This window comes from Grus americana, chromosome 2 (assembly GCF_028858705.1).
Source record: "Grus americana isolate bGruAme1 chromosome 2, bGruAme1.mat, whole genome shotgun sequence".
NCBI classification, from domain to species: domain Eukaryota; kingdom Metazoa; phylum Chordata; class Aves; order Gruiformes; family Gruidae; genus Grus; species Grus americana.
Window position 1 is genome coordinate 165,734,661 of NC_072853.1, and position 27,563 is coordinate 165,762,223.

The window sequence follows — 27,563 nt, forward strand, 5'->3', positions numbered from 1 at the left end:
CTAAGCACCACGTCTACACGTCTTAAATACCTCCCGGCTCTTGCGTGGGTCCTCACAAACTCAAAAGCTGTCTGAGCTATTGCAGGGTATCAGCTTTCTTGTCCCTTGTCTTTGCTGACGCTTCTCTTGGAGAAGACCGAAGCTATGGAAATGCAAATTGAAATATCAGGGATCAGTTATACCAAGGAAATATGAATCTCTCCTAGTTTCCCTAAACATTTTCCAGTCCCTGTATGGCTGTGGCTGGCCCTTCATTTTAAGACCCCTTATGACCTTGTGGAATCACTGGGTTGCTATCTCATGGCCCAGCAAAAGAAAGGAAGAGGGAAAGCTGCAGGAGATAACCCTTTTGTGGGCACCACACTGCTGGAAAGAGGCAGGGAGGAGACCTAACACTTGTCCTGTGTCACCAGGGCCTCCCTCTATGTGCTCCTCGTTTACTAGTTTCTCCAGAGCTTCCCTCTTGCTGGAGAACCCATTCCCTAAGAGCGACTGAACTCCAGACCTCCAGATCCCTCTGTGGTCAGCTGGACCCCGTTACCCTTTCCTTGGTCATTCACTTTTCTTTGGTTGATGATGCCATGAAAGATATGGCAGAGCCATCTCCCAGCCCACACCCTCCCAGGAAGAATCCAGACATTGCAGATCTTTGCACTGAGACTTTGGAGTTACCCCCTTTCAGAAATCCCAGGAGTTGAAGAAAAAAAGCTCCCACGAGAGATCAGTTGTCCACGTGCCAGTGCAGAGATACCCATTAACCTTGACCGACATGGAAGTGTCTCACGTCTCACCCTGGTTGGCCTTTGCACAGTGGGATGAGGAGCAGAAGAGGTGGCTTAAGTGGGTTAGGACAGCCCCTGCACTGCATGGGTCACACGCAAGACCAACTTGCCTGTCCTATACAACGAAGCCACCAAACCAGGTTGGGTGGGATCCTACCAAACTGGATTGGGTGGGATTTGCTGGGAGCTTTGGGAAGTTGTTTCGGCAAATTCCACGTGAGCCCATGGGTAGTTGTGGCCAACAAAACATCACGTTTCATCTCTTAGGAACGTTGCTGTAGCCACCCTTGTCAAAACAAATTGTTTCACCCAAATGTGTGATTTGTTGTGGCCCTTCCAGGACATTCCCCCTTGCGTTGGTGGCAATGGCCACCATGGGAACAGCTTCTCCCATACCAGGAAGGAAAAACTGCGGATGGCAAAGGCCAGGTCTCTGCGTGAGGGGTGGGCTCAGCATCCCCCAAAGGGCAAGGACCTCATGGTGAGCCCACCGTGGGGCATCAGGGCTTTGACCCTCCCAGACCTGCATGCTTCAGAGCTACGAGGGCTCCAAGCTCTGGAGCTCCCTGGTCCCCTCTGCCACATCCACGAAGGTGCTGCAGGGATTTGGGCAGAGCTTAAATCCCTGGCTCCCACCTCTGGCCTCATCTCACCCTCACCCCGGCACTGGCTGCGTGTCAGCCGGGTCTTTTCCAGGAGCTTATGTAGCTTTTGGAAGTGTTTCCAGGGTAGGAGACATGCTGGATGGGCCAAACACTCATCTCACAAAAAGCTTTCTGATAGGGGAGAGGTGCTGGCGGCGTCGGCCAGGATTTTTTCCTATAGAGCAGAGCAGGGTTGAGAGCAAAAAAGGGCATTAAAAAAAAAAAAATTAAAAAAAATTAAAAAAAATTGAATAAATCCAGCGCAGGCAGGACGTGGCTACAGCAACATTATGCAAAGAGCTGTACACATCTGGAAGAAGTTACTGCGCACGGCAACCGAAGCAGAGTCTAAACAAGTGCAAGACGTTACCACATTTATGTCTGCAAAAGGGAGTGGTTAGGAAAAGAGTCGGGAAGGTGGGATGAAGATGGAGCAGCCTGCGGGTTCCGGGGACACCCCCAGCCCCGCTGGCCGTGGCCTTTGGAGCCTTTGTGCTTTTGGGGCGGTAGAAAGGAATTCGTTTGCCCTTGACATATTGGTGTCTGCGCGAATGGTGGGGGCAGAAGTGGGTCTCGGAGGTCGTCACCGTCCCGATGAGCCTCGGTTGGGCACCTCATGGGTCTTCTCCTGCCCTGGTGGAGCCCAGCGCCGGCAGGAAGAGCCTGTCCCGCTCGGAGGCACGGGAGCACAGTGGGACCCTGCGTGGTGCCCCCCTGGACCCCCTGGGGCTGCTCCAGCTTTGCCCCCTCGGTCCCCAGCATGAACGTTTTGGGGGGCACCCGGCTCCCAGACGAGGCTGGGGGGCATTGGGATGCTAAAACCGACCCCTGCTCGGCATCGGGGAGACACAAGCAGAGCTGGGGGCAAAATAATAAAGCCCTGCGTTATTTTGGGGGGGGGGGGGGGTTGGGGGCTGGCTGTGCCCCGCGCTTCACATCCTGGGGCCCGGGAGGGGTTTGGGGGGACCCCCAGCATGGCCACCCACCAAACCCCCCTCCTAAACCCAAATGTGCCTTTAAACTCCCCCTCCCTCCCAATCGGCCTCTGTCCATGGGGGATCCCCATTTCCTCCCCACAATGGGAGAGCGCTCCAAAAATCCCCTTTTTTAATAAAACCGATGTTACCCCACCACTCCCCAAATTGGGTTTTTATGCCCCAAAAAGCCTTTTTTTTTCTTTTTTTTGGGGTGGGGTGTGAGTGGGTCTCTCCATGTGCCTCAGTTTCCCCGGGTGGGGTACAGAGGATACTCCCGGGGCTGGGGGGGGATGCTGTACCTCAAGAGGCGGCTGTAACCCGGGGATGGGGTGCAAGGGAGAGGAGTGTGGGGGGGTGTGTGTGTGTGGGGGGGTGTCGTGCGTGGGGCGGGCCACGCGTGGGCGGTGTGGCGGCGGCGGGAGCCTGTCCCTTTAAAGGGGCAGCCGCGGCCCCATCTGATGCGGCGGCTCCAATCAGCGGCCCTGGGGCTCTTGGCAGCCGGAGCCGCCGCCGCTCCGCATTCCTCCGTCTTCCTAAAAGGGGCTAACATGGCGATGGGCAGGATGAGGTGAAGAGGAGAAGGAGGAGAGGGAAAAAAAAAAAGGAAAAAAAAAGGAAAAAAAAAGAAAAAAAAAGAAAAAAAAAGGAGGGGAGAGGAAAAAAAAAGAAAAAAACAGGAAAAAAAAAAAAGGAAAAGAGGGACGGGGATGCAAGCAGGGCTGGCAGCGGCGGCGCGGTAATTTCCTCTCTCCCCCCTCCTCTCCTCTTCCAAAAGGGAAAAAAAAAAAAAAAAAGGCAAAAAAGCCAGCCAAAAAAAAAAAAAAGGAGAGAGAAAAAAAAAAAAGCAACCAACCCAGCAAACCACCCAACCCAACATTTCTTTTTTTTTCATGGAGAGCAAAAACCCCAGGCAAGCGGAGGAGGACCGGGACTCCTTTGCGCGGAGACCTTTGCATCAAAATGGTAGTGCTTGTAACCCCCCCCCTTTTCCTTTTTCTCGTCTTTTTTTATTTTTCCCCTTTCCCGCCCCCCCCCTTCCCTGCTTCCTCGCGCTCCCGGGGCTTTGCTGACTTTGCAAAGGCCTCCGAAACTTGCCCAAATCCTTGCAATAAGGGCGGTGGAGGTGGCGGGGGGGGGGGGGGGTTTGCATGGGCGAGCCGGCGGCGTGCTGCATCCTCGCGCGGGGAGGGCGGGGGGCGCGCGGCGGAGGGGGGGGGGCGCGCGGGGGGGGCGGCGGCGGGGCGTTGGGGGGGGGGTGTGTGTGTGGGGGGGTTTACAACCAGCGCAACCCACCCGTGCAATGGGCCGGTGTTTCACTGCAAGCTGATTTGGCGCGGGGGGGGGGGTGTTGTTGCGTGGACGCCCCCTTCCTTGTTGGGCAGGAGGGAAACGGTTTTGCGTTTGGTCAAAATGGCATAAAAACGCCCCCCCATCCCCCCTCCGATCCCCCCTCCGTGTACAGGCCTCTTTTGGTACGGGGGGGCAGGGCTCGCCCTGGCCCCTGGGGTGCCTTGAGGGGTGATAGGGCTGCTTGGGGGGGGGGGGGGGGGATGCGGAGGGGGTGTGCAGCGGGGCCTGCTGGGGGGGGGACGGGACACACGTCCGGCCCAGCACCCCCAAGGTTTTGAGGACCGCTCGCCCTGGCCCCCAGCCCACCTCAGGGCTCCCGCTCGGGGGTCACTAGGAAAATTTGGGGGGGGGGAAACTTTTCGAGCCGCCCCGTCGCCCAGGCCGGAGGATTTGCTGGCGTTGCAGGAGCAGCCTGCCGCTTCCTCGGCCCTTTTTGTTCCCCGGATGACTCCTTCATTTTGCTAATTCCTTCCACCCCCCCCCCCCCCCCAGATCGCTCCTGCCCTGCCAAGGGGCCCCCGTTTTCCCAGGGGCATCTGGGGGATGCTCGGCTCACCCCCACACCCCGGAGGAGCGAGGCCGTGAGCGTGGCACGGAGGGGGTACAGCATCCCACCCCGCTTCGGGTTTGCGAAGGGATTTTTCCGTGCGTGCTCTTAAAAAAGAATAATAATAATAATAATAATAATAATAATAATAACAACAACAACAACAACGGAGGGCAGCGGGTTGCACCCAGAGCCTTGCAGCCTGCGGCAGTGACCTATTTTAGCGGCCGGTGGACTTTTTTATTTTTGGGGGGGTGTGGGGGGGGTTAGTTTGACTTGCAGAGAGCAGGCCTGAGCCGGGAAGATGCACGGGAAATCCCTTGGGATGTGCCATGCCCAGGGACTGCGGTTCCCGGTACCCTGGTGCCTCCCACCATCCCTAAAAGTGCGGGGTTGTGATTGCCCCGGCGATGGCTCCGTGCCCGTAATAACACCCCGGGAGGCGTTCGAGCAGCTTTTTTGGAAAAGGGAAGAAAGCGCAAGCTTTGGGAAAAATAAAGAAACGACGTTGACCTGGCGCTGGCAGGAGACGACGGCTGGAATGCCGGGCTGGGGCTTGGCACCCCCTGACCCCCGTATCAGGGATAACCGGAGCCAGGTTGGGGTTCCTGCCAGCCGGCCGCGCTCGGCCTGCGAAATTCCTGCTGGCGTGAAATCGGCTGCTGAAACCGCCCCTGCATCCCCTCCAGAGGGAGATGCTGATGGACCGGGGGAGGCACCGGGACGGTTTTTAGGAGCTTTTCGTGCCTTGAGGTGGGGATGCGGATACCCGGAGCCCACCCAGGCGAGCAGCCCTGTGAGGAAGAAGGGGAAAAGTTGGGAATAAAACCTTTCCTCCACATCTGGCCTCAGCAAGAACCAGAGGAAAATTTGCTTTATGGAGCAGAAATCCTCCTTGGAAAGATATTAAGGGATTTATTATTTTTTTTTTTTTTTTTTTTTTCTGGATCTGTGGTGAAACCTGGCTGGGTGCAAACGTTTCGGCTCTGACAAGGGAGTTTCCCCAAGGATGCTGGCTGGGCTAAACGCTGCTCCAGGGCTTTGCCGGGGCATCCGGAGGATCCCCTTCGCCGCCCGGCTTGGCTTCACGGTGGAGCTTTGTTCTCCCCGCGAGGAATTAACGGCGCGTTAGGTTATTACCAGGCAAACGCCGGAGTCGGGCGAGATAAACGGCCTTGTATTTCTGTCTCGCGTCTGGAGGAGAGGCATGTCACCCCCTTCATAAAAATAACCCGCTGCTGCCTTTGGAGATGTCTTCTTTGTAAAAGGGAGGGAGAAGCAGGAGGTTGCCTGCGAGTTGATTAAATATTGGTTATTTTTAAGATGCAGGTTTTTTTGCTTAAGGAAAAATAGGGAGAAACCTTTTGCGGATGAACCGAATGTGTCAAAACATCAGAGGGTCTTTGAAGGTTTCGGGGGAATCGCTGATTTCCCCATCTTCCCTCCTCGTTCCGGCTGGAGGAGAAAAATAAGGGCTCTCCCGCGCTGCTGCGTTTAAGCCGTTTTAGATGGGGACGTGGCAATGGCCGTGACAAAGTGCTCTCTGGCAAGAGCAAGAGGTGAAGTTTTTATTTTGCTGCCATGTTTGAGTGGCCCCGAAAAAGGGGATCCCCAGGTCCCCGACGTGGTTTGCACCCTAGGTGTCCCCTGCCATCCCACGGGCTCTGTGGTCCCTGGAAGGCTGGAGGAGCGGATGCCGGTGGGGAGGACCAGGCTCTGTGCCACCTGCCCCTAATTTTTCCTCTCTTATTTCTAAAGGAAACGCGTTGCGTTGCTGCAGCGGTATTTGCAGGGCAGGGCTGGCGCCGTTGGGTTTCCCGTGTCTGGGGACTTGTCCCCGTGTCCTTTGGGGCTGCTGTCCCCTCTTCAGCCAACCGTGGTGCTTCAGGTGCCTCTTCTTGATGGTGAAACGCGGGTTGATTTTGGATATGGGGAAAGACTGGCCACGGCAGTGCAGATAGGATGGGTAGAGGACTTAATTACAATAAATTGTCTTTTTTATTATTATTATTTTAATGATTATATCTTTTGCCTGGAGCCAGGGCTGCTAACACCCCGTCTGAGTTAAAGCTCTGCTCCCCCAGCTGCTGAATTTGCTGGACTGCCGTGATAAAAATAAACCATTTTAATGCACGTTCGTAAAAATGTTAAAGTCTTGGGCAGGGAGGATGGCTGGACCAGAGGAGCACGGCTGGTGTTTCCCAGAGAGCCCCAGTCAAGGCTGGGCGTAGGATGGAGCTGGGGATCATCCCTGGGGTCAGTGCCAGGGTTTGGGGAGGATGTTCTGGGATGGAAAGCCTTGCCCGGGATGCTGGGAGAGGCTCAACCTTGGACCTCTCTAGCAATTTTATGGTCTGGATTTGGGTTAGAAAACACTGTGGGTTTAGGGTCTGATGGGAGCTGGGTGTGGGGCAAACCTTGGAGATGTCATATCCCATCTCGCTGGTCACGGTGGCTTCCCCAGGGGTGGGCACCATGCTGCCGGGCAGGGGGATGCTGCCGTCTGGCGCCAGCCTAAGTCAGGAGCGCGTGGGAAGCGCGTGGTGCATCCATCCTCCTTGCTTTCCGGGGATCTCAGCCTCTTCCCAGCCATTGCGTGGGAGTGCGTGGGTGTGGGGCTGGCTCGGGGACACGATGGCTTCAGGCTGTGCACAAGCGGTGCACGCGTCCACGCTCCCTGCACTGAATTTGGGGTCCCTGGGTATCCTCTGAGCCACGGGGGGCTCGGCGCACCGCCTGCCCCGCTACGTCCATCCATCCCCTCCCTCGGTGGCACTGGGGACACCCATAGGGTCCCCAGAGGATGATGCTCTCGCCTCCTTCCTGGCCTCGCGCGGCTCACGTCGGGCTGGGCAGCGGTCCGGAGCTGGCCCCTGGCGCAGCCGTTTGGCCGACGGCCCGGCTGGGGAGGTCAGCGTTGGGTTTTGTCCTCGTTTCCTCCCTCAATCTTTCCTCCGCTTGTTTTTCTCGGGCAGGGGAGGGAGGGGGACAGCGGCTTTGCATGCGCGCGCGCATGTGTGTGTGTGTGTCTACCCCGGGCTCTTCCACCCCAGCAGTGACTCTGCGGGACGTCCTGCATCCCGCAGACAGGAGGGCAGCATCCTGTCCCGCTGCCCGCTCCCGTGCCAGGGTGGCAGCTCGGGGACATCTCCATCAGCCGGGTGTCACTACCTGTGCCAGGCGCTGGCGGGGACCCCGTGGCTCGGCTGTCCTGGCTGCGCTCGGCGTTTGCCAGGAGGATGCCGGCTCTGCCGAAATCCAGCAGCATCCATCGGGGTTTAACCCCAGACCTTGCTGCGGGCTTGGCGCAGATCTTGAATTTCCCAGAGAGCTTTTGCACCGTGTGTGGGGTCTGGCCTGAGCTGCGCCCAACGAAACCCCTTTCGGCCCTGACCAAGGGGATGGGGACAGAGGGATGGGTGCATCCAGCCCGGCTTCGGTGCCTCCACTTTTCCACCAGAACGGAGGGATTTGGGCTTGCTCTGGGCTGAAAATTATGCGGCGCCGGGCTGAAGCCTCAGTATTGTTGCAGCAGGGATGCTGCATTTGCGCAGGGGACGGTGCTCGCCTTCGCACGTGTCGGGATGGACGCCGAGGTTACCGAGCAGATCTCAGGGCTTGGCGATGCCCTTCGCCGTTGCCCTTCGGTGTTGCCCTTGGTGGAACAGAAGGACAGTGTCCGCGATGCCATCACGGTAGTGGTGGCGTCCCCTGGGAGCAGCCTCTCACCGTCACCTCACTGGTTTGGGGATGGGGAGGTGACAGTGGGGTTGGCCCGTCTGTCCGTCCTTGCAAAGCGTCATTGTGGCTTTGCAGCTGTGTGTGAAAGAAAAGGAGAACGATGCCCAGAGCGGCTGGCGGGGTTTAAAAAAATCAAAAAAACCATAAAATAAATAAGAAAGCAACCAGCTGTTAACCCTCTGTGCGCTGCGCTGCTGGGAAGCCAGTGCCCGCTCCCGACGGGACGAATCCTTGTGTTGCTCATCCCACCTCGTCGCTCCGCTCTCCCCAAGCCACAGGCAGCCGTGGCACTTGCAAGAAAAGCCTGAATGAATCTTTTCCCCCCTTTGCAGCGGCGGCTCCTGGAATTGAGGGGAACAGGAATGGGGGAAGGATTTGTCCCCGTTCCCTTGTGCTGAGGATGGTCCTGCTGGGCCTGGCGCTGCCGCAGGCTTCCCAGGCTGCTCCCTGGAAAAGCATCTTTGAGCCAAAGCCTGTAAATGCTGGATGCTATTAAAAAAACCCACCCAAAAAACAAAACAAAAAAACAACCAAAGAGGAGGAAAAAAAAAAGAAAAAACCCTGGGAAGCATCTGACTGTCCCCCAGCTGGGCTAATGCTGTTCTTCACTTGCATAGAGGCTGGGAGGTGGTTTTTGGGGTGCCTGATACCCCGGGATGGGACAGGCTCTGGGAGCATTGCTGAGCCCCTTCCCCTCGCTTCCTGACGCCTGCCTATGGCTCTATTTTAGACAGCACATAGGGGAAAAATCACCGCTTTAGCTGGTGTCACCGCTATCCTAAAGGACGTGGCCATCCCCAGCCTCCAGAGCTGGGACAGGACCATCCCCGCCGAGCGCCTGGTCCAGCCCTGGCAGCATCCCGGCGGGCAGGATGCCGGCGGTGGGCGCTTGGGGCTGTGTCGGCCGGCGCCTCGCCAGGCGGGGCTGCGGCCGAGCTATTGTTTTCCCTTCCTGCTTGTTTTTCCGGACAAACCTCCCCTAATTAAATAAAAACACCCGTCGCAGAAGCGAACGAACCCCCCCCCTCCCCGGCACGGTCCGGTGCTGTGGGAGGGCGAAGCGCCTGCCTGTGGGAGAGGTCCCGGGGAGGGGGGCGATGGGCAAGAGGAGCGGTGAAGGTAGGTGATAGGCGAGGGACCGATGCGTTGGGATGTGTTTTAACCCGCTGCCGGGTTTCCATGCGTGGCCGCGGTCCAAAAATGGGTGGGTTTGGGGGTTTTGGCGATGTATGGGATGTATAACGGTCTGGGGAGTGCTGCTGGTTCTGGGGCGGCTTCATCCTGGTGCATCGCGGCTTTGGGAGCCACGGGAAGATGCGAGCATCGCGCCATCCTTAAAACCCCAAAGCTATATGGGCTCTAAAGTACAGAGAAAATGCTGAAGGTCTCATCCGAGGGTCTTGAAAGCAGAGGGCAAATTATAGGGGATTGAGGATTAAAACCTGAAGCGCGGGTGTCTTTGGGATGTCTAGCGGTACGCCTTTGTATCATTTGAATTAATCTGTAAAAATAGAGGTTTTAATGCTGTTTCTTTCTTTAGCGAAAGTCAAGTTGTGGCCTTAAGCAGTTTTGACTAAGTTCTTTCTCCCTGAAACGCAGCGGTGTTCAAACTGAGAATAGGACGTGAGGGGTTTCGTAGAGGAGCAAGTGCAGACGTCGTATTCAGCTACTTATTAAAGCACTTTTCCTTAACGCAATTTAATACTGAAGGTCAACGGTAAATGTTTTGGTGGTTGCAAATGATACGGAAAAACAGATTGCTGCTTTTTGTGGGAGTTTTGGGGTTAAAAAATTTGAAGGAAATGCCCCAATTTTGTGCCCGACAGAAACTGGGTTGCGGGCAGCTGCTCTAACCGCTCTGCTCTGTGTGAAGCGTGGGCTTGTGGCCACCTAAATGTGCTTTTTGTGCCCCAAAATCCCCATCCTTCTGCTAATACAGGAGAGGGGTACTCGTGGTCCTCAGTGCTCTGGTGACGAAGGTGATAGATGTGGTTATAAATAAATAAAGAGGTCGGTGAATGTCAGAGGTGGTCTTCTGGGGGGCTGCGGATTCGAGTATTTCAATATATCCAGGGTGACCCGACCTGCTGGTCCCTCGGGGGGTTTTAGCGCTGCTGGAGCATTTAGGGATCTGACTTTTTATACCTCCTAAGATAAATAGCATTTTGGCTTAGCACAGCGATTTACATCCAGCAGCAGCCTCCTTTCAAGGGAGGCAATCAGGTGTTGGTGTGGGAAACTGAGGCACGCGGGTGGGATGCGGGTGGAAGGGGAGTGGGGTTGTCCTCGGGCTTCATCTCCTACAGCTGGATTTTTGGTGGCTCCTCCAGGGAGAGGCTGCCCTGGTCCGGTGAGCATCAGCATCTCCTTCGGCCATCGTTCCTGTATCACCCTTATCTTCCTCGCATCCCCCGCCGTCGAGGCTCAACTGACCCGCATCGCTTGGTCTCCCCTCGCCTCGAGCATCCTCCCCGTCCTCCGGCCGCCTTCCCACCCCGCCGGCCGTTTCGGGACGGGGCTTTGGCAGCGACGCTTGGAAACGCTCTTAAAATAGAGCTGGAGGGCAGCGTCAGGGCGGGGAGGGCTGTCTGGACGCACCGCCATCCCCTCGGGGTGGGGACTTTGCAGCCACGCTGCTTTCGAATAATTTTTACGGGTTTTTTTTTTTTTTTTTTTTGGTGCAGACGGTGCTGAGGCCCTGCCCTGGAGGTCAGCGGTGCGTGGCGGTTTTGGGGTTTGCTCCGGTTTGATGGCCGGGGGCACCCAGCGAGCGCCCCAAGCCCAGGTGTGGGATGGAGATGGGATGCGGTGCCGTGTGGAGCTGCTTGTGGGACTAAACCGATGCGGTGGGCCAAGGCAGTGATGATGGAAAAGAGCAAAACTCTGATTTTTATTTAAAAAAAATATTTTTTTTAATATATATATATTTTTAAAAACATATTTTTAAAAATATATATATATGTAAAATATTTGTGTTTTCCCAGGGGAATGGGTGATGGGTTTAGCTCTCCCATTAATCCCAATTAATTGGGCTTTTCCACTCTGATAGAGTTGAGGGACGAGAGCTGCCGGAGGGGTATTTTGGGGCAAATTGGGGTCTTTCTTGGGATCTCACCCCGGCAGGCGCCTCTCGTCTTGGCTGGAGCTCTGGCTCCAGGCGAGCTCACGAAAAGCATCTGATAGCAGTAAAGAGCAAAAACCTCCCGCTGACAAGCCCGGGCTGAAGTCACCAACGGGATGCAGCCAAGACACGCATTGTCCTCGCCGCTGCTGGGACTGATTAGAGCCGCCTGGCAAGCCCCGGCGCTGGGTGAGGGGTCAGCCCCTTTTGCCAAAAATCCTCGATCCGGAGAAAAAAAACAATTAAAAAGCGCCAGCTTTTGTTTTCCAGGCTGGGCTGTGCAGAGGCAATGCCGCCCGGCGGACCCAATTCTGCCTATTTTGAACCCATTTCTCCGTGGCTGTGGCCGTGCCGGGTTTGCGGCATCCTATATGGAGATGAGATGGATCCCAGGAGGAAAAACCTGAATTAAATTTTTTTTTTCATAGCAAAAGCAAAGCAGGAGAGTCCCTGGCAAGCAGCAAACTGCTCTGCTGAAAGCTTGCTGTCTCTTCGGCGTTCGATATTTATTATATTATTATTTATTTTCTAGGCGCTTGAGGGGGCTGAGCCATCCAAGTTCCTCTCGTCGAAATGTCCTTGGCAGTCGCGAGGCTTAGAAAATGGGGGGGTGGATGGATGTTCCAGCTGGGATGCAGCATTTTATAACAAAAATATATATATATATAAAAAAAGAGTGTTTATTTATTTATATCTCTATGTATTTATATATTTGTATATATAAAGAGTTTGAATATATATAAATGAATATATAAAATATAAAAATTACATTAAAATATATATATAAATATATATAAAACTTCTACTGCCTCTTTGCCCCGCTCCAGGCTGCAGAGCCAAGAGTTTGGAGCAGAGCTGGTTTTCCCCAGTTTTCCCCGGGTGACCATGCGATGCTGGTGACCCCATTGGTTGGGCGGGTTGGTTGCAGAGCAGAAATTCAGTGAAAATGAAAAATTTTGGCAGGGAGGGGGAAGGGTTTTTTTTTTGCTTGTTGAGAAAACAGAGAAGAAAACACCCTTTTTTTATTATTTAAACATTTTTGTCTGTGTGTGCTGTTGCCTTTGGCTAAAAAAAAAAAAAAAAAAAAAAGACAAACAAAACGTGTCTTGCTGGAATTCATGTGTTGATCAAGAGCTGTCGTTTGTCCCAGAAAAAAATGGGAGCTGAGAAACTCTTTTTGGAGCAGGAGGTGCAGGATAAACCCAGCAGGTTGAACCCTCCATCTCCACCACCGCTCTGCACCATGTCCTTGGTCACATCCTGCAACGGTGGGGAAAGAGGGCATTAGCACGGCTGGATCCATCCTCATCCATGAATTGGGCGCTGAGCACGGAAATCCAAAGGGAAGCAGCTGGAAAGGGAATATCCCACCTGCTTTTAATACAGGGCATAGATTTTAGGGTGTGGGGTATCCCTTGCATTTGGGATGCAGCTGGCAAACCCATCCTGGGGCTCAGGTATCCCCAGGAGAGGTGATGAACATCCAGGGGTGGTCTACACCACGCAAAATACATGAGCTAAATTAAATATCCATCAAACACAGCCTGGGAAGTGCTGGCAGTCTCAGCATTTCCCGACCTTGGGATGCTGCTCCCCGATTTGAATTTTTCCTGGTAGTGCCTTTCCCCAGGTGATTTAAAAATGGACATTAAAAAAGCGCATAAATCATCCCAGTGAATCCAGCTAGCGAGACAGCTGCTAACGTGACACAGAGCACGTGGTGTAATTCGGCAAATGTTAGAGGATATTGTGTTTTATGTAATTATCTTGTAGAAGCAGGGAGGTTTAAAATCCTAATTTCCTTCCATTTAGGAGGTTAAATCTCAGCTGGTGCCTAAAATTGGCTTCCTGTGTGGAGCAAATGTCCCCCTGGGGTCTCCATCTGGTTCAGGAGGTTAAAGCACCCCCTTACCTGTGTGACATCTCCTTTGCACGAGCGTGGACAGCTGAGCCAGGCTTTGGACCTCCTTGATGGTGGGGTGGCCATGGTGCCTCCTACCCAGGCTGTAGGGATGTCAGTAGGTGCTTGTATGGCCTTGACCTGTCTTTTCATTGGGCTTTCTCCTCCTTGGTTGAGTCTCCTGGACTCAAGCTGGTGGTGGAGCTTTTTGGTTGGCATCTCCAAGCTGGGGCTGGTAGTGGAGCTTTTTGGTTGGCATCTCCAAGCTGGGGCTGGTAGTGGAGCTTTTTGGTTGGCGTCTCCAAGCTGGGGCTGGTGGTGGAGCTTTTTGGTTGACGTCTCCAACCTGGGGCTGGTGGTGGAGCTTCTCACTTGGCTTCTCTGACTTGGGACGCATGGACAGGGACGGGTGGCATGGCTGGGCAGGTGTTTTCATGGGGAAAGAGCCCTCCTGAATGGTTTTATTTCCTTCCTCCCCACAGCTGATAGTCGAAAAAACGACTGACTACCCTTCGGCTGAGTACTCCCTGGTGGAGGATGTAGCCCTCCACTTCACGTGTTTGATGGACAGACTGAATGAGCAGCGCCTCTTTCAGCCGGACCTGTGCGACGTGGACATCGTGCTGGTGCAGCACAAGAGCATCTTCCCGGCGCACAAGGGGGTCCTGGCAGCCTACAGCCAGTTCTTCCACTCCCTCTTCACCCAAAACAAGCAGCTGCAGCGCGTGGAGCTCTCGCTGGAGGCCCTCACCTCACAGGGCCTCCAGCAGATCCTCAACTTCATCTACACCTCCAAGCTCCTCGTCAACTCTTGCAATGTGCAGGACGTGCTGAACGCGGCTGCCGTGCTGCAGATGAACAACATCGCCTCCTCCTGCCAGGACCTCCTCGACACCCGCTCGCTCAGCCTGGCCACCGACATGGCTCTGCCCGCTGAGGGCTGTGCTGGACCCCCACCCTACTACTGTGAGATCAAGCAGGAGGTAGACGCCCCCAATCCCAAGATCTACACCCGGGAGGGCAACGACCCCTACTCGGTGCGGGTGGAGGATGGAGCAGGTGGTGGGACGCTTCCCCCTGGTCCAGCCAAGCAGTACTACAAGGAGGAGAAGGATGGTGGTCCGGGTGCCGTCTGTAAGATAGAAGGTGAAGAGTCTGAGGAGGACTTGGACAGCCAGAGCTCATACAACCGGGAGCAGATCATCGTGGAGGTGAACCTCAACAACCAGACCCTCAACGTCTCCAAGGGCACAGAGGGGAAGGCGGCTGCCAGCGAGGCGGCTGTGATGGGGCGGCCTGATGGTGATGGGCGCGATGCAGAGGAGGATGGGGAGGAGGAGAATGAGGAAGGGGAGGAGGAGGAAGAAGAGGAGGAGGATGCAGAGGTGGGGGAGGAGGAGGAGGAGGAGGAGCACAGCGAGGAGGAAGACCTGGAGGAGACAACAGAAGAAGAGGACGATGACGATGATGATGAAGACGTGTCAGAGGTGAAAAGGGAAAAGGGTGGGCAGCCCCGCAGAGGCAGCCGGGCTTCCAAAGCCACCAAACCTGCCATGGCAACCAGGTCGCAGGAGATAGCCAAGGTGGAAGAGGAGGAGGAGGAGGAAGAGGAAGGCCAGCGAGGGAGGAAGAGGAAAAAGGAGCAGGACGGTTTGGGCCAGAAGGTGAAGCTGGAGGAGAAGCAGCATTACCCATGCAAGAAGTGCCCCCGGGTCTTCAACAACCGCTGGTACCTGGAGAAGCACATGAATGTCACGCACAGCCGCATGCAGATCTGCGACAAGTGTGGCAAACGCTTCCTGCTCGAGAGCGAGCTGCTGCTGCACCACCAGACCGACTGTGAGAAGAACATTCAGGTGAGCCAGCCCCGGGGACGTCCCACCAGGGGATGGACATCCCACTGGGGATGGACATCCCACCAAGAGGGGAACATCCCACCAAGAGGTGGGGCATCCCACTGGGGATGGACATGGCACCAAGGTGGGGACATCCCACCAAAGGAGGAGCATCCCACCATAATGGGACATCCCAATGCGGGAGGGACATCTCACCCACCATGGAGGACATTCCACTCAGCTACACCATGGGATGTGCTCATGCTGAAATAGTGTTTTTGATGTTGTGGGTGGCACGTGCAGATGGGAGGGAACCTTGCTTTACCCGTGACTCATACTCAGGGTCAGGAGGGTCCCACGGTGGCGTGGGACCAGAGGATTTGTGCTGGCGAACTGTGGGTTCACCTTGGCTGGCTGGGTGGAAACATGGAGTAATTTTTGAGGAGTAATTTTTCTTTGAGTTCATTCAGTTAATCTGGATAAGACATTGTGAGCCTCTGATGGTGACACGCTCCAGCCATTCCCACCCAGGCTGAAACCAATTTAGCTTAATTCAAAGATTTGCTGACACGAGTTAAAATGGTTTTAACTGCCTTTCGTGCTCTTTAGCTCGCGTATTAGCAAATTTCCGAACGCATTCAACATCCATGCGTGGCTCAGGCTCAATGTGTCCTTTGCCTAACGCTAACGAGATCCTCGTCTACATTTGCGAATGGACTCCAGTGAAACAGTGCAATTTTGGGGGGATAGGTAGGCGTCCCATCAGAGCAGCAAACATGTGCGTTCCTGCAGACCCCTCCAACCCATCTCCTAGTCCCCAATGAGCTGTTTTGCGTGACGCTGCCACTACTAATTAGAAAAAATAACAACTGGAGAGCTTCACCCATCATCCTTATCGCCAGCGACCGGATTTTAAATGATCTTGAAGCTTCCCTAGATGAAGGTAACACAACCCAGGTGCTGCTGGAGCCCTTCGCCGATGGCACCCCAAATAAAATGAGTGATGAAGCGGATCTCGGCGTTGGGGTGTGCAGGGAATACGGAGGCAGGAGCGGTCTTGGCTTGAGCGGTTGAAGGAGCCGCTGCCTGCATCAATCCTTTGGTGCATCTTCCTGAAAGATTCACAGTGCTGAGGGTGCTTTTTTTTGGATGCTTTTCCCCAGAATTGGGCAAGTGCAGCTCCGATACCTGTGTGGTGGTGGCTGTGGCTCTGACACAGCCTGTGCAATTAAAAATGGGTTTTCCCAGAACATGTCTTCAGGCTCTTCTGCTTTTCTGATGGATAACATGGGGCTGTCACCTCATTGCTTCCCCACCACCACCACCTTTTTATCCCTTTTCCAGGTCATTTCTGAATAGGATGAACCACAACTGCCCATGCGGTGACCTTTTTCCACAGATAACGTGGATCATTACCTCTCACTTAATTGAGCATTTTTAATTTTACAAATAGCCAAATTCACTCCATTTGCTCTGATAATATTGAACAACTTTATCAATATACCATGGAATTATAGCTGGATGGAAAGGGGGACCATCCCTCTTAACTCGTTCGGGTCTGCTGCTTACTTTCCCTGTTTTGTCCCCAAATTTCATCCATAATGCTTTAGGTGTTAGGCTTCATCTCACTCCCTGCGATCGTTTCCCATCGCCCTCCACAGCCCCACGGACACCCTAACAGGCATCCTGCATCCGCCGCCTGAAAAATGATTTGTCCTTTGCTTTATTGGGTTGTTTCTCAAACTCTTTTTTTTTGGGGGGGGGCAGCTTCAGTATGGTTTTCCTCTTATCCTTGCCAGAATTTATCTTCTCATTTTTTTCCCTTGTTTGGACCTTACTTCCACATTTTCAAGTGATGCTTTTTGTGCATCACATCACTGAGGACACAGAGCTCAGCCCTCCAGGGTGCTTGGTCCCAGCCCAAGGGCTTTCCTACATCTGCCACTTTCCCTCAACTGTTAATTTTAAAATTTCCCTGCAGCCTTCTTCATTTTAAGTGGAGAAAGTGGATATCGATGTGTCTTTGATAACAAGTTCTGGTCCTGAATTTGTCCTGAAATGTCTCTTAAATCAGAAATAGAACTGTTCTGATCCATGGAAGTATTTACTTAGGAAGAGTAAAACTCAGAGGACTACTCATGTTGATACGCAAGCATGGCAAGATGAAGAAGATGAGTGTTGGGATTGCCCCTCTGACCCTAATTTTGCCTCCAGGCACCTAAATGTAAATATGTATGGAAAAATACTGTGACTACATGGCATAATGTTGTGCTTTCCACAGTATCACAGCCTCATTTGGTGTAAAATTTGATTGAAGCCCATCAATGAGCATCTATTCCTCAGGGTAGGAGGAGAAGCTGGAGGAATCTCTCCCCAGGCTTACTGGTACCATTCAGCCGTGCTGTTGCTAGATGCCTCCGAGGCATGAATTATTTTCTCAACACATCTGCGAGGAGAAGGGATACTTTTATCCCTGTTGGCCATGAGGAAGATGAGTCATGGAGAAATGAAGGGGAAAGAGTTGACCCTTGGAGGAAAGAGTGACCTTTGGCTTCTGGCAGTGTCCTCAGCCAGGTGCTGCCCACCGTCCCCATGGTCTGGCAATGGTTCCCCACGTGGACCTCACTCTCCCATGTTTCCCTGAGCACTGAACTATCTCACACACTTCAAATGGATCTCACACCAAAGTTGGAGCTTTTCCTGGGAACTTTCTGAGAAACACTGAACTTGTTGGAGCTGAAGCAAATCTCTAGCATAACTTCTCAGAGGAGACTTTGCATGTCTTGTTGTTCTCCTTGTGCTGATGGACTGCTTTTTGGCTCTGGTTTGGTTCATTAACGGATGTGTTCAGAAAACTCATTTAGTGGTAAAGTATCCGTAATATCTGCTGAAGACTGAAGTTGCACTGCCCTGGCTGGGCTTCTCCTTGTTCCTGTATTCTTTGCAGCTCTCTAATGTACAGACAGTTGGGGGTTTTTTTATGTAACGGCTTAATTGTGTGCAAGAATGAAGAGAAGAAGAGAAGAGAAGGCTCTGGGGAGACTTTATTGCAGCCTTCTAGTACCCAAAGGGGCCTACAGGAAAGCTGGAGAGGGACTGTTTATCACGGAGTGTAGTGACAGGACAAGAGGTCATGGGTCTAAACTAAAAGAGGGTAGATTTAGATTAGATATAGGGAAAAAAATTCTTCCCTGTGAGGGTGGTGAGGCACTGGAACAGGTTGTCCAGAGAAGCTGTGGCTGCCCCATCCCTGGAAGTGTTCAGGGCCAGGTTGGATGGGGCTTTGGGCAACCTGGTCTAGTGGAGGGTGTCCCTGCCCATGGCAGGGGGGTCGGAACTGGGTGATCTTTAAGGTCCCTTCCAACCCAAACCATTCTGTGATTCTATGATTTGCCAGTATTAATTGATTATTAATTCAATGATGTGTTATTAATTCAATTAATACAAATGGTGATGGGAAGGGAGGTGGCCGTCACAGCGCTGAGTGCACCAACAGATTCTGCAACCTCTTCGCTGCCCCTCCTTGGGCTTTAGCTGCTGGTGCTCAGGGTCAGCGCTGACGTAGGGCAGCTCTAACCTTGGATCAGGCTGCTGTGGAAACAGCTAAGTTGGAAGAAACAGCTGTGAGAAGTCCTGTGTGGTGTCTTTGTCCATGAACCCTCTGACCCTGGGCTTGAGAGCTGCATTTCAACACAAGCCCTTGACCTTGGTCCTTGCCTGAGCTGGGGTGCCCGTATGGCTCTGCCTGGCCAGGCAGGTCTTTCAGCTTCCTGGCAGAGGGAAGGAGGAAGATGGGGGTCAGAGTAATATAATAAAAGTAAAGGCTTATTCCCATTCTGCTCGTTTAAGTAAGTATTAAAATGGTGGGATTCTTTGTTAGAGCCCAGAGGAGGCCACAGAGATGATCCGAGAGCTGGAGCACCTCTGCTATGGAGACAGGCTGAGAGAGTTGGGGTTGTTCAGCCTGGAGAAGAGAAGGCTCCCGGGAGACCTTAGAGCCCCTTCCAGTCCCTAAAGGGCCTACAGGAAAGCTGGAGAGGGGCTGTTTACAAGGGCATGGAATGATAGGACAAGGGGGAATGGCCTGAAGCTGAAGAAGGGTAGATTTAGACTAGATGTTAGGAAGAAATTCTTTACTGTGAGGGTGGTGAGGCACTGGCACAGGTTGCCCAGAGAAGCTGTGGATGCCCCATCCCTGGCAGTGTTCAAGGCCAGGTTGGATGGGGCTTTGGGCAACCTGGGCTAGTGGAGGGTGTCCCTGCCTATGGCAGGGGGGTTGGAACTGGATGGGCTTTAAGGTCCTTTCCAACCCAAACCATTCAATGATTCTATGATAAGAATAAAATCCCCAGTCAGGAATAGGGCCTTGGTGCGTGACCTGCTGTTTATGCAAGTTCTAACACAGCCGTTGATGGCAATGCCATGTCCTTCCCTGGAGAATCATTGTCCCTTCCTTATACAATGAATGGAAATCTGAGGTTTGGAGGTTTTGAAGTGACAAGGTCTATAGCAGACTTGCTGGTTGTTATTTTTGATGTCTTAGCTGTAGGTTTCATAGTGACATTCCCTTTCAATGGATGAAGCTGATAGCCTGGCAAAAACAAAATGCTGGTGGTGCCTGGGCACGTTCCCCTACTTCCCTACCCATTCCCTCTCTTCTTGCAGTGCGTGACGTGTGGGAAGGGGTTCAAGAAGCTCTGGTCCCTCCATGAGCACAACAAGATCGTCCATGGCTATGCTGAGAAGAAGTTCTCCTGTGAGATCTGTGAGAAGAAGTTCTACACCATGGCCCACGTGCGCAAACACATGGTTGGTGAGTGCGGGAGGCACTGGGGCTGGCGGGGAGATCTCATTAGGGCCGTTCATCCATCATTTTGGCAATGAAGGGTGGTTTTTTGTCGCTGTTGTGTTGGGAGTTTAGGGCTGGGCTTACTCTTGGGTGAGCTTTCTCATGGCAACACAGGGGCCTTGAAATTTGGCCCCATATTTAATGCTGAATGTCTGGTCAGTGCCTGGGTTTGGAGCAATCAGGCATGGTGCTGGGGAATCTCTTTTATTTTATTTAACCAGAAAAAAAGACCTCAGAAGAGATCAAAGGAGGATTTGACGTGTAACCATCTTTCCCTTGTAAAAGAAGACCAGACTGTGCCAGCGCCAGGCTTTGAAAAGCAAATTGCAGATGGCAACGGTGGTCAGGTCCCTGGGGCTTGCATGCACCAGAGAGATCCAAAAAAAGAGGGTTTTGGCAGGAAATAAGGGGAGTACCTCATAATGTTGCTGCCATGCATCTTCCCAAGATGACTTTGAGTTTGCTGGGTTGGGTGCCAGTGTTGGGAACGGCAGCCAGAACTTGGGGAGATGGATGCTCAGGGTGCGGGGAAGGTGCCTGACCCTGCTCCTCTCCAGCTCACACCAAGGACATGCCATTCACCTGCGAGACCTGTGGGAAGTCCTTCAAGCGCAGCATGTCCCTCAAGGTGCATTCGCTCCAGCACTCTGGGGAAAAGCCTTTTAAATGCGAGGTAAGATCCCATGTGTTGCCCAGCCCCTTGTCCTTTCAAACAGGCACAAAAATACTGATTTGGTGGAAAGATCTTCCACTGCTTGGGGCTTCCCCCATGCTTTGTGCCAGTGCAGCTGTAGGGATGCTCCCATGCTTTTCCAAACTTTGCATCCCCTCCTGGTTTGAGGGTCCCACCAACCTTATGATGAAACTTGTCCAATGCCAGGATCTGTCCTTCCAGTACCTGGACCTTGCATCTCACCCCAAGCCCATCCAGCCTGCAAACCTGGCTTGGTATGTCCAAAAAAACCCCATTTATTTGGGTTCCTTTGCGGGGGAAAAAGTGATTTCTGCACTGCTCCAACATGCTGGTGATTTGCGGGGGGGAAGCGGGGGGTGTTTTGGGTGCTCAGCAGCAGCTCGTCCCCCTCTCGCCCCTGCAGAACTGCAACGAGCGCTTCCAGTACAAGTACCAGCTGCGCTCCCACATGAGCATCCACATCGGCCACAAGCAGTTCATGTGCCAGTGGTGCGGCAAGGACTTCAACATGAAGCAATACTTCGACGAGCACATGAAGACGCACACGGGTGAGAGCTCCTCGCCCTGCCCCCAGCCCCTGCGGGTGGGCACCCTGGGGCAGGAGCGATGGGACAGAGGTGGCATCTTTGGGTGGATGGCAGGATGGGGTTTTGGGGAATAAACGGTCCAGCCACCAGCTTCTCATCTGTCTTCCCCACCGTTAGGCGAGAAGCCCTACATCTGCGAGATCTGCGGGAAGAGCTTCACCAGCCGCCCCAACATGAAGCGGCATCGCCGGACCCACACGGGCGAGAAGCCGTACCCCTGCGATGTCTGCGGTCAGCGCTTCCGCTTCTCCAACATGCTCAAAGCCCACAAGGAGAAATGTTTCCGCGTCAGCAACCCCTTGGCTTCGGACACGGCCGCCCCCCAACCTGCCGCCAGCCCGGCCCCACTGCCCCCCGGTTCCGGCGTCTCCCCACTGCCCCTGCCGCTGCTTCATCCCCTTCCACAGACCCTCCCTCCTCCTCCTCACCTACCGCCGCCCCCTCCCCTGTTTTCTGCAGGGAGGATAAATTCGAACAACAACTAGGTGCCCCCCGCCCCAGCCATGCGCCCGCACGGACTGCTCTGCCCTTCGGGAACGCCTCCCCCTGGGGAGCCAAGGCTTTGCTTGCTCTCTGCCCCCCCCTTCCTCCTCGTTTTGGGGTTCTTTTGAATTTTTTTTCCTTTTTCTTACCCGTCATGCTCTGCGGGGAGGGGAAGCAGGACGAACACCCCCCCCCCCCCGAAGAGCGTGGATGTTGGGAGGGTAACCGCCGTCCGTCTGTAGGGGTGTAGGTAAGAGGCGTTGCTCTCCGTTTCATCTTCCCACGCATCGGCTTCATCTTCGTGCTGGGATGCGGGCAGGGCTTGGAGGAGCAGGATGCTGTGCCGTCCGGGGTTGAGTTCGCTGGCATTGTGTGCCTGCTCGCTAGCCGAATGAATGCCTACCGGCGCTTCCATATTTATAATAAGCCGAAATCTAGCTAGTGGTGCTTGAATCCCTGTACTGTAAAGCTGGTCTTTCAATTCAGCTTCATTTCAGTTCAAGAGGTTGAGAGGTGGGCACCACGGAGGAGCCCCCGCCAGTCCCGTTTGCCAGCCCCGGTGGCCCATGGCGAGTAAGCAGATGTCCCCATTGGAAAGCTGTCAGCCCGTTCTCGTTAGCAGCCCTCGCCGCGTCTTCCTTCTGCGTGACGGATTTTCCTCCCCGGTAGGCGAAAGCACAAACACTGGCGGCATCACATCTTGGGGCATTGGCAGCCTGCTGCCAGTTCATTTTTGGGGTGCCCTAAGGGAGCTGGGCTCTGGGGTGCCCTTTCTGCTAATCCCAGCAGGAGCCGGGCTCCTGGGGATGCTCTGGAGTTGGCAGGGTGTCCCTGGGAGAGCTTAGATAGCCTTGGGACCAGTGGGAGGGTAGCTCCGCGGCCACCCAGGAGGGAGGAGCAGGATGCCGTTTCTCAGCAGAATCAGCCCAGAATAGTGCCTTAACAATTCGAATGACTGACAACCCGGCTGACTGATGGGTGAGCTCCAGGTTGGGTCCCATTGCAAGGTTTAAAGCTAAAGCAAGACCATGTTCAGCTTGATGACGATGTCCCATACTCCAGCTTGTTGCCTGGTGTCGCTCTCCCAGGCTTTACTTCTCCCCATGGGGTTGACAGCCGTTGCCCTGCCCTGTCTTGGGGGGACCAGGGGGGACCAGTGAGGGCTGTGGTTGGTTTGGTGATGCCCCACGGTGTTGGTTAGTGCTCTTCTGGCCACATTGTGTTTGTTGAAGTTGAACTGGTCTTTGGTTTCATTTATTCAGGCTGGCTTCATGCCAGCAGAGGAGGAGAACAGAACGGCTTTGCTGTTACCTTTTTGTTGGACACTGGGATCCAAGCTGGGTCTCTTGCTGCTGTGCTCTGCCCCGGGGTGTCGTGCATTGACGTGACTGTGGCTGTGTGGTCTCCCCACCTAAGGAAGTGTCCCCTTTGGGGTCGAGGAGAGCTGCAGGAGCTGCAGAACATCCAGCATGGGCAGAGAGGTTCTGGCCAAGAGATGGGGTGTGCTGCTGCCAATGCCTTGCTCCCAAGACCAGCGCTACAGATGCCTGTGGACATGGGTCAGGTCATGGAGAAGGTGGTGAGCAGGACTGTTGGTAGGCAAGAAGGAAGAGAGGACACTGAGCGGGCTGCAGAAGCCCTTTCTCATTTGCCCCTCAGTCTGGGTGGTAGTGGGGTGTTGGAGACAGTGAGCCACATCTAGCTCTACAAGAAGTCTTGCTGCTTCATCTCCTGAACCAAATCAGCAAAGCACTTGGGAGGCGTTGAAGCTGTCCCTGCAGAGATGGGAGAATTTAGCTATATGCTTAGGGGGTTTGCTGACCAGGGACATGCAGGAGCATTATCCTGACAGGGACAGGACAGGATGGCACCCGCTGTTCTCCTGAGTGCTGTTTGAGGTGATGGGTTAGGTGACTGGTGTCCCCTCCTGCTGAGTGGTGCCTCCCTGTGCCTGACATCTCTGGAAAGCTGGCTGCTCTTGTGGATGTTAGCATGATGGAGCAACAAATCGCTTTTCATCCTTGTGTTGGCTGGGATCCTGTGGACCCCCAGCACTGCAGTCAATACCAGTGAGCTCACCCTCATCTCCATCTTCTTTGAGCAAAGGGAGGATGCTATGGCAGAGCTGCCTCACCATACTGACCTTCTCAGATGGGTACCAAAGGCTTCTCTGCTGTCCTTCCTCCCTGACCCTGGGGTTTATTGGGATGGTGCAAACCCTTCTCAGACACACATCTGTAAGGGGTGTGGGTGCTCAGCTCTTGGGGCCATTGGCTTTCTGAAGGGACCATGACCCAGACTGGAAGATGATTGCTTTAGAGAAACCTTCATTGATACTCTTGGAGGTGTTGGAGGGCCTCAGTAGAGTGGTCCATGCTGTCTCCTCCTCCGCTGCCTCCAAGACCCCATCGCCTCGGGCTCCCTAGCATTTCTTTCCCCTCACACAGCCTTGACATGGGATGGGAGTACTGCACCCCAAGGAGGACTCACCTTGCCTGTAGGATCTTCTGTGATGGAGCCTATCAACATGCCTGACTGATAGACTTCTCCTCCCCAAGCAAACCGCCACACCAACATGTGCTCCCCTGTACCTGGAGGTGGCTTTTCCTGACTCTGTCCCAATTCATCCTCTCCTGGTGAGGACCTGTCCCACTTGGATGTCACTGCGAGATGAGAGCTCCTCGTTGAGGCTAAAAGCCCAGCGGAAAGCCTAGCAACTGATCCCAGAGGGTCTCCCAGCGAGCCACTTGGAGACATTGAGATGTGACCATGCACACAGCACTTTGGAGAACCAGATCCCTGCTGCTCCCTCCCCTCTCCAAGGCCTGGGCAGTTCCCAGGAGTCCTACGTGGCTTCCAAGCCCTTTTGTCTACACCCTTATTTGGCCCCGATGTCTCTCTTCACATCTGGTTTTCGTTAATGTACTAAGAGCTCAAACGAGTCGCTCCCGCAGTGTCTCGTCCCGCATCCATCCCAGTCAGACCCCGTTGGCACCCGTTGGGTTAGATGGGGCAGGAGGCGGGGGAGTTGGGTCTGTTGTTTTCAAGCTTTTTATATTATTTTATTTTGATTTTTTTAAAAAATTTTTTGTTTAACTCTTGCACCTTAATCTCTCACATCCCTTCTTCAGCAGACCGCGAGGGTGGAGAGGGGCTTGATTTCCATTACGCAGCTCATGAATATACCGCAATGCAACGTTCAGCTGACAACTCTGCCCACACGCTTAACCCCAGACCTGTCCGGGTTTGAATTTTCTTTTCCCCCTTCATTTGAACTCTGGGGAGGGAGGGAGTCATGTGGGGAGGGTCATTTTTGGTTTATGTATATCCCAGGAGCCTGGTAGCACAGACCAGTTAGCCTCATAGTGTCCATGAGGCATGGCTGGCCCTTCGGACCACAGCCATAACCCCAGCGCGGTGGGAAGGTGATGATGGATGGACGGCCGGCAGGTGGGAACGGCTGTGACAGTGCAATAGAGACGAGCATCCGCTGCTAGACAACTCCACTGAGTAAACTCTTGGTTTGCCCGAAGTCGAGAGGGAAGGACGGACAGACAGACGCCCTTTGTTCACACGGACGGAGAGAGCTTCCCCAGACGCAGCCCTGCCTAGTGACACGTAACCATGACGGGAGTTGGGTCGAACTTGCAAAGGAAGAAAATAATAATAATAAAAAAGGAAAAAAATACGAGTAAGAGCAACCTCAGTAGTATGGAACTTGCAGGAAATGAATGAAACCCCAAGCACTTGCCTCAAAACTAGTTTCTCATGCCTGGTGTTCGGCTTTGTATTATTTTACGGCATTCAGTATCGGTTGCCCAAACATGCCAAGTTAAGAGTGTATCGGTGGCTCTACTAGTGTGAACAAACTAAACGAAGCACTTTATTCTGTATAGATAAGGGAAGGCGGGGAGGGGAGGGGAAGCTTGGATGCTTTTCAGAAGCATCTTAAGTAATGTTCTAGGAAATGTATTATTATTATTATTATTATTATTACTTTTTTTTATGACCATGTGTAATCAATATATGTTTATCTTTAACTCCAAGTACAGCAGTTACTCTCTTTGGGACGGTGTGTTGAGGGGGAGGCTGTGATGGTCGGGTTAGTGCATCAGCATGAGGCCAACTGGGCCAAGTCATTGCCTACCACAGGAATGGGCAAGTCTTGCTTTGTGGACAGCCCTGTTGGCCAATGTCCGGGAGGTCCCCAGAGGTGCATCAAAGTTGCCTTCCAGGGTACAGCTCACAGTCAGCCTTGGCACCAAGGGCCCAACGTGAATCCCCATCCTGAGCCATCTTCTGCCTGGGGGTGCTGGGGCAGCTCTCTGGGCCACCCACGAGCAAGATGAGTCGCAGTAGGCTGTTTTGGGTTGTCCCTAGAGGCCAGGTCCTTGGCCATGCTTTGAAACCCGCTTTTGGCCTCTCACCAATGCACGTCAGGGGTCGTTGAGCTCTTAAAGTGGTGAGAGGTCAGAATTGGGCCTTTCCACTGCGTTCTCCCAGTCTGGAAGTGTTATGACTGTTACCAAAGAGGTTGCAAGTGGAAGGACTGAATCAATAAACGATTTGTCTTTTATAAAAGAAAACCTAAAGGTCCACCACTTTCTTTGTTACCTTAGTATTGCTTTTTTTTCTTTTTTTTTTCTTCTTTGTTTAAAATCTCTTTTCAGGCAATTGTGCGAGGAGTCAGAGGCTGGCAGGATGGGCTTCCCATGGCATGTTCACCGCTGCTATTGCATCACATGTATAGCCTTTTTGTTGGGTTGGGTGGGAGGTGTGTGCGTGTGTGTGAGACTGCTGTAGGGCAAACAAAAATAGCTTTTCAGGGAAGGGGGATAAGTGGGTGGAAGAAGGGGCTTGGTGAGGGCTGAGCTCCTGTGTCCTACTGGCTCCATGAAATTTGTGTGAGCTATGAGCTGGGGCTCCCTGAGTTCCTCTGTAAGCAGTGGAGAAACCAAGGAGCCCATCCAAAAGCACCCAGTGCCTTTATTGATGTAAAATGGAGCTGTGGGAACCTCGCCAGATAACATCAGCTGATATTGGGAAGCTAATGGAAGAAGAGATGATTTTCCCCCACCCTTCGGATGTACCTACTCTGCTGCTGCTGGCATTGCCCAGAGAAGGTACCCACGGGCGACCAGTGCCACTGGAACTGTGTGCACCTGAACCAGGAAAACGCGAAGCAGCAGCAGGGAGTGATGCCTCTCTGAGTATTCATGTTGTCATTTCATATCTGTGATTGCTTTTGGACTGGAGCAGCCTCTTGGTGAGGTGGTGGTGAACATCTCGGGGCCAGACTTTCGCTTGGCGATGCGCTATTTTGCTGCTTTCCTTGGGCCAATGCTGGCTTGCACGTGCTGAGATCTGGCCCTCGTTGCTCAAGTGATGGGATACTTCAAGCTCTTCTGGGTCCTTTTGTACAACATTTATTTTTCCTTTTATGGTCTCTTGTCCTGTGCCAGCAGTGGCATCTCCTACAACTTTATAATGGATGTGAAACGTGGGAGCACTAAGCTCCTATTAACTGTATTCCCGATGGACAGTTGCGAGTTGAATGACCAAGGATGGGAACCAGTCTTAATCGATCCTTCTTAAGCCGTTATCTAACAGCTCATCAAGGCTCAGCAACATTCTCCTTGACTTCAAAGGGCCCAGATTTCCCCCAGGAGAGCCAAGCAATGTGGTGGTGGATGAGGATTAACCCTATTTTAGGACTGAGTGTCAACAGTTTTCTATTCTGCACATCCAGCAAGAAGAGCCGAAGCAAAAGTGTTGGTGTCCAATCCCAGGCAGGAGTGTTGGTGTCCAGTCCCAGGCAGGAGGTGGTATCCTGCCACCGCAATAAATGACTTTTAAAAAATTACTATTCTATGCATGGATTATGTTTTTCTTCTTCATTTATCTATCTCTTCTGCCACAAGCTATTCTATATTTGCTAGATTGATCTTCAATTGTCTTGGGAGTCATCCATGGGAATTTCTGCAGATCTGGGTAGAAGGTGAATTTTTTTTTTTTTCAGTGCATTTTTCACACATTTGATTGTTTCAAAGGTT

General features: G+C 53.3%; 1 protein-coding gene across 2 annotated transcripts; it reads left to right on the forward strand.

The window, feature by feature from the left end:
* Positions 1-2,834: 2,834 nt before the first annotated feature.
* ZBTB47 (zinc finger and BTB domain containing 47) lies at positions 2,835-27,347 on the forward strand. 2 transcript variants are annotated; one of them, XM_054817350.1, is made up of 6 exons: positions 2,835-3,366; positions 13,545-14,918; positions 19,563-19,710; positions 20,304-20,419; positions 20,844-20,988; positions 21,145-27,347. In XM_054817350.1, exons 1-6 carry the CDS (start codon positions 3,364-3,366, stop codon positions 21,510-21,512), a joined length of 2,154 nt encoding a protein of 717 aa, XP_054673325.1. In that variant the 5' UTR covers positions 2,835-3,363; the 3' UTR covers positions 21,513-27,347. The 2 variants fall into 2 exon arrangements, with proteins under 2 accessions (XP_054673325.1, XP_054673324.1); XM_054817349.1 differs by lacking the exon at positions 20,304-20,419.
* Positions 27,348-27,563: the final 216 nt, after the last annotated feature.

What these genes read in the sequence shown, in the direction of transcription:
- ZBTB47 (XM_054817349.1), top strand. An exon ending in CGTGCGCAAACACATGGTTG is followed by an intron (nt 19,711 to 20,843) that starts GTGAGTGCGGGA and finishes TCGCCCCTGCAG; the next exon opens with AACTGCAACGAGCGCTTCCA. An exon ending in GCACATGAAGACGCACACGG is followed by an intron (nt 20,989 to 21,144) that starts GTGAGAGCTCCT and finishes CCCCACCGTTAG; the next exon opens with GCGAGAAGCCCTACATCTGC.